Source organism: Sinocyclocheilus rhinocerous, unplaced genomic scaffold (genome assembly GCF_001515625.1).
Source record: "Sinocyclocheilus rhinocerous isolate Xijiao unplaced genomic scaffold, SAMN03320098_v1.1 scaffold1842, whole genome shotgun sequence".
NCBI classification, from domain to species: Eukaryota; Metazoa; Chordata; class Actinopteri; order Cypriniformes; family Cyprinidae; genus Sinocyclocheilus; species Sinocyclocheilus rhinocerous.
Window position 1 is genome coordinate 689,888 of NW_015667292.1, and position 11,124 is coordinate 701,011.

At 40.4% G+C, this 11,124-nt stretch overlaps 2 protein-coding genes across 2 annotated transcripts in view; one reads left to right on the forward strand and one right to left on the reverse strand.

The window, feature by feature from the left end:
- ccnyl1 (cyclin Y-like 1) overlaps positions 1-2,689 on the forward strand; it is a 14,848-nt gene extending 12,159 nt beyond the window's left edge. Inside the window, exons 8-10 of the mRNA XM_016545377.1 lie at positions 403-569; positions 2,033-2,195; positions 2,307-2,689. Coding sequence (XP_016400863.1) covers positions 403-569; positions 2,033-2,195; positions 2,307-2,423 — 447 coding nt within the window. The 3' untranslated portion in view covers positions 2,424-2,689. The remainder of the gene's footprint in view (positions 1-402; positions 570-2,032; positions 2,196-2,306) is intronic.
- Positions 2,690-3,343: 654 nt separating this feature from the next.
- fzd5 (frizzled class receptor 5) lies at positions 3,344-6,967 on the reverse strand. The gene is made up of 2 exons (XM_016545376.1): positions 6,682-6,967; positions 3,344-6,587 (listed from the first exon to the last, which is right to left on the reverse strand). The coding sequence occupies exon 2, from the start codon at positions 6,334-6,336 to the stop codon at positions 4,558-4,560; it is 1,779 nt and encodes a 592-aa protein (XP_016400862.1). The 5' UTR covers positions 6,337-6,587; positions 6,682-6,967; the 3' UTR covers positions 3,344-4,557.
- Positions 6,968-11,124: the final 4,157 nt, after the last annotated feature.

An 11,124-nucleotide genomic window follows, 5' to 3' on the forward strand; every position in this document is an offset into this window, starting at 1 on the left:
CTGAGCAGGGGAAATCCGTTGAAGTTTACTTCACTTCAGAACATTCATTCACGGATTTGCGCTGCGCAGCGTCTTCACACACATCACACTCACACACACACACGTCTTCACATCCAGTGTGAGGACTGGAATTGGGAACCGCTGATGTAGCCTATTGTAGTAATGTTGTCTCTGGTATTCTGGTCTGTGAGCATATATGCGTTCAGGGAGCGTGGCTTTGGACGGCGATTGAGAGGGTGGGACGTTCGCTTTCAGTGCTCTCAGGCTAAAGTTAGCATTTTCCAAGATCTCCTACTGCACCTATAATTCTAATTTGCACACAATAATACACATGCTTTATCACAATTTGCCTTTGTAAGAAGCATCTTTTGAAAACATAGGTGTCCACTGTCTTTGCTGCAGGTATATTTGGAGAGGCTGTTGACGTATGCCGAGCTGGACATTTGCCCATCTAACTGGAAGAGGATTGTTCTGGGAGCCATCCTACTGGCCTCGAAAGTCTGGGACGATCAGGCCGTGTGGAACGTCGACTACTGTCAGATCCTCAAAGACATCACTGTTGAGGACATGTGAGTGAGATGATCTAGTCACTGTCCGTTCTGCTGAAATGTTACAGCTCATTTGTACAGTCGAAATAATCTAGAACAAAACGTCTCGATGCGATACATCAACACACCATCCAAAATCCAACATGTGCTGCAGTCAGGAGGAGACAGTACTGTGTGTCACTTCATTCCTCTGTCAACTCATTCCAGTCTACAACTCCTACATACCTCACAACTTCCCATATCCCTTGAAACAAGCGTGCACGACTTTCAAAAAAATGAAGCGACACACTTCAAAACCTTGTTTTTTTTGTTTGTTCTCATGTCTCAATATCCATATAAATGACACAGACAGGGTTTGTGTGTGTACGTGTCTGTTCTACCTGATTGTGTATGTTAAAGGCCATGTCCCTCTTCTCTCCTCTCTGCCCCTTCGCTCTATTTTCATCACTTTCATTGAAGCAGTCTTTGTGAGCCTCTGGGCTGGCGGGCTTCAAGTGCTCTCAGACTCCTCTACAATGGTCCAGGCTCTCGCCCACTCCATTTGTTGCCACTAGCGACTGAACTGCCTCCCTCCCCCCCTCTCTCAACACCACCCATACCAACCTCAACCTAATGTCTGCTTTTCCCAAAACAGTCAGGTGACACGGTGACAGTCTCCGTACCTGCTCTCAGACGCAGCAGAGAATCTCTAGGATTTTAAATATTACTATTATAATAAAGTAGTGGAAAAACAGCATGAACATATGTATGTGTATGTATATGTATACACGCACGCGCGCACACACACACACACACACACAAAATTATATTTAGCAAGGGTGTATTGAGTTAGTGACAGTAAAGATATTTTACAAAAATATCAGTAAAACCGTTACAAAAAAAATTTCTTTTTAACTTTATATTCAAAGAATCTTGAAAAAAATTTCGAAAAAATCACTGTTTCCACAAAAATATAAACAGCACAAATGTTTTCATCTTTGATAAGAAATATTTCTTGAGCACCAAATCAGTGTATTAGAATGATTATTGAAGGATCATGTGACATTGAAGACTGGAGTAATGGCTGGTAAAAATTCATTTTTGCCATTACAGAAATAAATGACATTAACAAAAATATTAAAATAGAAAACACTTACCTTAAAATGGAATAATATTTCACAATATTGCTGTTATACTGTATTTTTAATTGGCATAAGAAAGTTATATCATAAACGTTAAAGTCTTACCAACCACAAACTTTAGAACGGTAGTGTGAACAAAATTGGAAATGTTGTTTAAAATAGTTTTGAATATGGCAAAAAAAATCTCACAATGTCAATGCTTGACATGCCAGTAATGGATTGTATAGTTTTCATGTTACTTCTTTTTTGAAAATCTGGTTATCTTTTTTAATATCTGTCTTTATTTATATTGGTACTATTGTCTGTGAGTTCAACTCCGAAAAGACAATCCTGACTCGTTGAATCTCACAATCCATTTTTCAGGAATGAGATGGAAAGACATTTTCTGGAGCTGCTACAGTTTAACATTAATGTGCCGGCCAGCGTCTACGCCAAGTATTACTTTGACCTGCGCTCTTTAGCAGACGACAACAACCTGAGCTTTCCTTTGGAGCCATTGAGAAACGAACGAGCGCAGAAATTAGAGGTGGGCAGCAGACCTAAAACATTTACTCATTTTTGAATGTAAAGCCATGCTTCTTTTTCTAATGGGTCCATTTATTTGCAAAAATCCTCATATAATTGCTTTCTTTTAAAGGCTATATCAAGACTATGTGAGGATAAGTACAAGGATCTGAGCAGAGTGGCCATGAGGAGATCATTCAGCGCAGACAACCTAGTGGGCATCCGCAGATCCAATGCCGTTCTTTCTTAAGAGATTTTTCTCGGAACAGTGGCCACTCCAAGATGAAGTTCAATGGACAAAACTCGTTCTTTTCCCTCGCCTTTGGCGACGTTACGCCGGTTGAAAGATCCTACACCTTACCCAACCGGTGCAGAACAACATAGAGACAAAAACAGACTGAAATGGTTTCTTTTGTTTGTTTTTTGCTTACTATGTAGGCTACTAGCTGTGAAATGTCAGTTTTTAATTGAAATCATTTGCAGATTGAGTATTTTAAATAAACACTAATCATGTAACGCGTCTGAATTTATGTTTGAAGAATGTTTTACAAGGTCAACTGTCAACATGGTGGTTTGTGTTTGTTGTATTACACTGAAAAATGAATCCAGGGATTTTAACACTTACAGCTCTTTCTTTCACAATAAGGGCTAATTAACTTTGTTAGAACCATATTTGTTTTAAACAATGTAAAAGAAAATATGAATAAAGTGCAGGGTTTTAGTGCCCGTTACAAAATCTGAAATTGATAGCATTCTACTAACAAAAAAACATTAAAGGTAAAAATATTAGACATTTTTGGATTTGTTTTTTGTTTTTTAGATCAATGGGGTGAACTGTTTTTTTTTTCCTCTCCAAAACAGCAGTACAAATAAAAGCACAATAAATGATGGACCAATCGTTTGACTTGCCAGTTCACAAATTGCTCCTCACTTTTATTCTCTACCAGTAAGAGAAACAAAAGAAACATGTAAAAGACACTTTTCATAAATATCTAAGAATCTCTTTAAAATTGTAGCACTGTATTTCATATCTTTTACAAAACATATGTACAGAGTTGCAGCCTGGACTCGTCTTCTACAAGATTTACATATGAATAGAGCCAAACGAGTATGTACACAACCAGACATGCAGCAAAATCCTGAAGCATTTTAAAGACCACACAGGAAAAGTTATTTCTACAACATCTTGGACAGTAAAAAGTAGCCAAACAATGCTTACACTTGCACCTTAATGCTCCACTGAAAGATTTCACACAGATCTACAAAAACAATGTACAGATTCTGTCTGCTAAAAGTGCATACCCAACCCTGGTTTTTTTTATTCAAAACACAAATAAGGTGAAATGACATAAAACAACCAAAGACTGGATCATGAGGCTTTACAAGGAAATGAACAGACCAAAAGAAACAATGTTGTTCCACTTTGTTTTGAAACCAGTTAATATTTGGCCTTCTCCTCGGCAAACCTAGGCTGCTGGTTAACGCCTGAACCTCATGAAAGTTGAACCACTGACCACAAGAGGGGAGTCCAGCTCACACTATAGACCTACAGATTCTTCAAACAACTCTATAGATGGTACATTCACATCCCTAACACTGCCCAATAGATGCTAACCAACAATCTATTATCAGTGGAGGGATAGCTTTGAAACACACAACCCGTTAAGTGGTTGTTGAGGGACACTGAAGAACATTCGGTCAGCATTAACCTGTGCAGAAATGCCTGCAACAACTTTAAGTGAATGTGAACGGCTTCTTTACTAGACCTCCACTTGCACAATATAAGATGAAAAAGTGTTGTTCTTGGTTACAGAGAACGCATGAAAGCACCTATTTGCATCCTATGTCCAAATTTGTAAATTAGAAACATGGAGAGGGTATTTAAAATGATCCTACTGACATCCTGTAAAATGCTGATAGTCACAAACACAGCAGAGCGAATGTAATCGGAGATATCACAAAGTTCTTCAATAGCATATTTACAAGAATACACAAATAAATAAAATATCTCCACAACCCCCTCAATTTGTCTTGACTCATATCAAGTATAAAACTTCTGAGATCTTTTTTCCATCATTCACGATCTAAAAAACATAGAAGATGGCTACCATGCTTGCTACGATTGTAGAGATCATCTTTTCCTCACAAAGTATTAACATGTTCATTGCTTTGCAAATTAGACCAGTGAATGAGAAGAGCTTGACTACAATGAAACAACCAATAGTCTGTAAAAATCCTTCATAATATATTCGTTCCGTCCATCATATCCGGTGATGTTGGTCAAATAGACACCTGCTCATTCAGAGTCATGACCTGCACACTTCATGCGTCACTCATTTGACAGTTGTAGGGTTTATAAAGGACAAGGGCTTTCTGGCCAATGCTCAGACATGTGATGAAGGTGCTGATTTGTGATAGGTCCCAGTGGGTGCCGTTCCGGCTCGGGCTGTGAGAGCGGTGCTGGCCTCGCTGTACATGGACGAGCCCGATACAGGTGGCTTCCGGGTCCTACAGGGGAGGTACCGCGTCACAAAGCGTTTCCAGGACTCCAGAGTCTTCCCGGACCAGATCCAAACACCTGAGGTAATGCCTACTACAAGGCACATGAAGTATTTCAGCATGAAGACGGCATAGTCCGGCCCTATGCCGAGCCGCTGACGCTCGGATGGGCAAGAACAGGCCAGTGCCCGCTCCCAACCTGGCCTGTAATGTTGCTCATACACCAGGCAAGCCACCACAATAGTTGCGGGCACGGTGTACAGGACGGTGAAGAGCCCAATCCGGATCATGAACTTCTCCAGCTTGTCTGTCTTGGTGCCGCCTTGTTTAATAACGCTACGGATCCGGAAGAGTGAAACGAATCCGGCCAGAAGGAAGAGGGAGCCAGTGAAGAGGTAGACGACCAGCGGTGCCAATACGAAGCCACGTAGGCTCTCCAAACTCTGGTTGCCGATGTAACAGATCCCAGCCACGGGGTCACCATCCACCGAACTCAAAGCCAGGACAGCGATGGACTTGACACTAGGGACGAGCCAAGCAGCAAGGTGGAAGTACTGCGAGTAACCCGCGATGGCCTCGTTCCCCCATTTCATTCCTGCCGCCAGGAACCAGGTGAAGGAAAGCACCACCCACCAGATGGAGCTGGCCATTCCAAAAAAATATATGAGCAGGAAAACTAGCGTGCAAAGGGCTGGACCCGTGGTGTCATAGAGGATGTGCTGTTGGTTGCCGGAGCCCTCGCAAGCTACCCGCTCATGGCCCGCAAGCAGTCGCACAATGTACCCCAGCGACACAAACAGATAACAAGCAGCCAGGAAGATAATCGGCCGCTCTGGATATTTGAAACGCTCCATGTCGATGAGGAAAGTGGCCACAGTGGTGAGCGTCGAGACAAAGCACAGCATCGACCAAAGGCCGATCCAGAAGGTTGTGAAGGCACGCTCATCCAGGGAAAAGTATGGTTGGTGGCAAGGCAAAGCGCAATTGGGTAGAGAGCTGGTATGTACCCGGTTATGAAGAGGATGTACGTCCTGCTTAATTGTCACTAGGGGGTTTCGACAATGGCACTCACGGTCACACTTCTGCGGCGGAGCAGATTTTGCAGTGGCTCTATGTCTAGGCGTTCCTTTGGGAGTGGGTTTGGGGAAAGGAGGTGATAGAGTTGTGGTCTCACTGCTGTTCCTGTCCATACAAAGCCGATCGGTGTCGCCCAGCATAGGCAGCTGCTCGCAACTCATCCGCTCTGGCCACTCAAACCCATACTGGATCATGAGGGGGGAGCAACCCCTCTTAGCCCTCTCGCACACAGACCTGCACGGTGGCAGAGGCTTTTTGTAGTCCTGAAGACATATCGGGGTGTACATACTGCACAGGAAGAAAAGCAAGTCCGGGGAGCAACGGATACGGACAAGTGGCCAAAACTGGTGCACTTCCAAGCCGACTTCATCCTGGGTGTCATGATTGAACTGGTTGGGCATGTAGGTGTGATTGTATCCAATCCCTTTGCACATCGGTACAGTGATGGGCTCGCACACTATATCCTTAGAGGCGGCATCGCCAAGCCTAGACAGTTGCAACAGCAGCAGAACGTGAAGCCAAAATCCGACCAGGTGCATCCCTGAGGTCTCCATGGTGAAATGATGCTTATCTGCAGGTTTCCTCATACTGGAAAACTATTAATTTCAATTCTTGAGTATTTTCTCAGCTCAGGTTTTTTCCCTTCCTTCCTTTCTTTTTTTAATTTATTGCTGCGTTTCGGAAAGAAGAAATCCCAAAAGGAAACCTTAATTGCTCCAGCAGCATGTCCACAGTCCACAAGGTTGTAAATCACAGTGAAGTTTCATTCCAGATCAGGAGCACACTTTCTTCCAACTGTGTGAGTGCATTTCATACAGACCATGATCCTAAACACGGGCTGAAAGAGTAAGAGAACAACTACAGTTAAATCAAACAATAGCTTAATAATTCTACAGAAATTCATAAACATAGAATTGATTGTCAGAACGTACCATGGAAAAGCACGCGCATCCGTGGACGAAATGGTCAATCATTCACCGAGTAAACCGTGTTAAGGTCGAAAGTTCATTTCCCGCGGATATATTGTAGCAAAGTAACATTTTAAGCGTCAGTTTCCTTTCTGATCTGCTTTAAATTCCACATGGCAGGTGAATGTATCCGATGAATGCAATCCGGCGGATTCACAACAAAAAAGACGCCGAAAAATCGAGAAGAAAATAAGAGAAAGATACCTGACGTCCAAAAATAAATTCGTTTTTTTTTTAAAGTATAAGTAAGGTTGAATAATAAAAAATAAAATCGCCTTTCGCGTTAGTGCTCAGAGCAACAGGTTTCAGGTGCTTCCTGCCATTTCCTTCAGTGTGTTTCCTAGCAGTCCATTGGAGTCCTTTCACGCACTTTTACAGATATAAATTCCACGCCAAACTCTTCTACTAATTTGTTGAGACCGTATTTTTCTGTGTAGCAGAGCGCGTGTTCCCTCTGTTGGCTGCGGAGCCAGTAATTACTCACTCCGTAGAGGTTCAGTGGAGTGAAAATACTCCACCCGCAATGACACGCCCACAACTTTCAGGCCCCAACCCTTTTTTCACCAGGGGCCACTGACAGTCATCTGTGTGGAAAAAACGGCCCCATCTATCTATCTATCTATCTATCTATCTATCTATGAAACTAATATATATAACTAATATGTATCATTTCTGTTTCTGGTGTAACAGGTGTCGTCATTCATATCATTGTGTGAAATTAAGCTTTTAATCATTTAATAAGTCCGGAACTATGACATGGTTTCCACCCTAAATTGAATAGAAAATGTGATAGTTACACTGGTTAGGCTTACTAGAAAAATAGCTTAACAAATCAACAAAATGAAACTTTATGTTAGTTAAAAAAAAAAAAAAACATTGGGAAGATGCCACATGTAACTGTATCTAACTGTACTACATCTACATCTAACATCTAACTGTAATGAGGATGTTTAAATTAGTCAGTGGAGATTTGGGGGGGGGGTGAATTGCACTAGTAGTGAGTGTGTTGATTTACCCACTGGGCCCATTCAGGACAGACGGAGCTGTGCAGACACTCAGATAATGACTCCTAACGCAAGCTCTAATCACTCACGCCTCGACGAGACAAAGAAAGCAACAGAGAGGAGCACCTTGCCACACTGATACTCTGTTTGCGAACAGCTAGTGTGCACTAGGATGCTATCTCTAGGTCAGAGTTCAGAGGTTGTTTGCATTTTTGTGATGTTTGGAATCATCAACCAAATAAAACGAGTCCAAATAAGGTGATGTTTGTTTTTGTCTTGTTTTGTGGTAAAGCACTGAACCTACAGCTGTAAATCTGAATTAGTAATTTCTGGTTCCATGATTCTGTGAACACTTGTTGTTAACTTTAACTTAAGTTTAACTAAATACTAATATATATATATATATATATATATATATACCATTCAAAAATAAGACACCCAAGTTGTCAGATGTTAGTGGATCATATTCATAGTTAATGTGATGAACTATACCTGTGTAAACAGAGGAAAAATGACATCACATTCTCTAGAAATCATTTTGGGAACATCAAGTTAAAAGTCATTGCAAAAACCACTTAGAAAATAACTTTACTAAGCGGTAAAGTTACTACTTCTGGGAGCCACTGTATGTACAATAGTATACAGTACTGATAGAGTACAGTCAAATTATTGCGCTATCCAGAGAAAAGTGAGACAGATTGTTGCCCATTCACGTCTGTACACTCTAAAAAATGCTGGGTTAAATACAACCCAGTGCTGGGTTAAATAGGGACCAACCCATCAATTGGGTTGTTTTGACCCAGCGGTTGGGTTACTGCCCAGAAGGTTGGGTTAAACATTTAAACCAACCGCTGGGTCAAAACAGCCCAATTGCTGGGTTTGTCCCTATTTTACCCAGCACTGGGTTGAATTTAACACAGCATTTTTTAGAGTGTACTGGTGCTATACAAACCCCACCTGTTACTTAGTCAGACAGGAAGCATGTTTAGGAATTCTTCACAGAAGGGTGGCTCTCTCTCTCTCTCTCTCTCATTGTTGATTCAGTATTCTGTAAGCTCACAGCTTTCTATAAGTCCAAAGGTCACAGGGTGTGTGCCAGTATATGTGTGTGTTTAAAAGTGCAAGTGACCAATCCGGCTGCTCCGTCAGGTATTTCTAATGCTCTATTAACACTTAGATGACATCAGCTCACAGAAAGTCTGAGAAGACGAGAGTAAACAGAACTCTACATGCCACAGACTTGCTTAGGAATCAATCATTAAGACAGACGCGGCCACAAATGGCCGCTTACATTGTTTTCCTTGCAACGCTCGTGATGTTTGATTGTGTCTTAAATGCTATGGTAACCGAATCAGTCTTTCCATTTGTGCACCTGTTTCATAGGTTACCTACACACATTGTCACACATTAACTCCAAAACCCCACCTTAAGGAGTCACACGAGCGCCAACTGACTTCCTTTCAGTATACTGTGTCCATGGTATGTTAGGCCTTGCTATAGGGAAATTGCTAGTATGCGTACTTGTATCAATAGTACTTAGCTACTCTGTTGAAATAGTGATATAACCTGTGTGAGGAAATATAACCTGATTAAAATCAGTCTCAGTCATGCTCTAGATAATTCAGGCTTGGATTTACTTTAGTTGAGCTGTAGAACGTTGTCAGTGTCAAATGATGTTGAAGCGTGATGAGGTGTGGTGCACACTAGCCGTCTGTTTTATTTTGTGATGTCTCCTGGGCATGAAAATATCCCATGGTGGTTGGTTTTTCCTCTTTTCCACTCCCTCCTCTCTTTCTTTACATGCCTGAACCTGTGTTTGGGCAAATGCTTTTATCTGATAATCGACTCTCTATGTCTATGTGTGGACGGACAATTTGTACACAATGCCAATGTGATGCAATCTCACTAAACTGACCTTTTCTCATCTGCATTGGCTTTCCTGTCTCTGTCACGAGAAGATGAGATGATATGGGATGCTTTTGTTGTATTTTGGTGAAGTACAGTGATAGGATATGGAATTGGAAAAGCTCTTTTAACATGATTATGCACCGCTGTACCATTGTAAAACCGCAGCAGTTAAAATAAAATAAAAAAGATACTTACAAACAATATTTATAACTTATATAATTATTTTAGATTTTAGAAAATATGACATTTATTATAAATACTTTTATTGATCAGATTGATAAAAAATGGTGGTAAAGACTTTTATACTGTTATGATAGATAAATAAATAAATGAACGAACATATAAATAAACGAACAAATAAATAAATAAATAAATACTTACATAAATTCTGTTGAACATTCTATTCACCAAAGAATCCTGAAAAAATTATCATTGTTTCCACAAAAATATTAAGTATTAACTGTTTTCAGCATTGATAATAATGAGAAATATTTCTTGAGCACCAAATGAGCATATTAGAATGATTTCTGAAGGATCATGCGAAACAGAAGACTGGAGTAATGGCTGTTGAAAATTCATCTTTTCCATCACAGCAATACATTTAAAATGTATTACAATAGGAAACAGTTATTTTGAAGTGCAATATTACTTCATTATACACTTAAAAATAAAGGTGCTTCACGATGCCATAGAAAAAACTTTTTTGTATAAATGGTTCCATAAAGAACCTTTAACATCTGAAGAATCTTTCAGTTTCACAAAAGGTTATTTGTGGCGAAAGAAGGTTCTTCAGATTATAAAAAGGTAAGAAAGAGACGGTTCTTTAAAGAACCTTTGACTGTTTTCACAATATATACTGGATGTGTGTGTCTTTATATATACATAATAAATATATGTACACACACATATATTCTGTAAACAAAAACTTTTATTTTGGATGCGATTAATCGTTTGACAGCACTACTAAAAATGTATTTTTTCAAATAATTTTTAAACAAATGGACTGTCTTAGATATTTGATTTAATGCAAAGATACATTTTCATTTGTGGCTTAAGTGTCCATATAACATGTATGCACTCACAATGTACTGTTTTGTACATTTATATGTCATAAAAAGAAACCATATTAAGTATAAACTATAGCTTGATTGTTAAACATCGATATCTAAGGACAAAATGTGTGTGTAACATAATGAGAAGATCCCAAACATACAAGCATAGGAAAAGCAGAAACACAGCTGAAGTGGAGATTTGTTATTGCTCGGTGCTGATCGCGAGTGCGTGTCTTTATGCGGCAGGTGGACGTTAGGGAACCAGGGGGTTGAGTAAGACATTCTAACCCCTTTTTCACGAAAACTGGACCCTGGTGCTCCATCCCATGTCACTATTGTCTCCACCCCTCCTGCCTCCATTCTGCCGTCGTCTTTTTCTCCTTAAACCGCCCTTTTGTTGTCTTTTTCTGATGCCATTTCTGGCCCCTTGTTGTTAGAGTCCT

Coding starts and splice junctions, on each gene's coding strand:
- fzd5 (XM_016545376.1), bottom strand. CDS start 6,336: ATGAGGAAACCTGCAGATAAGCATCATTTCACCATGGAGACCTCAGGG.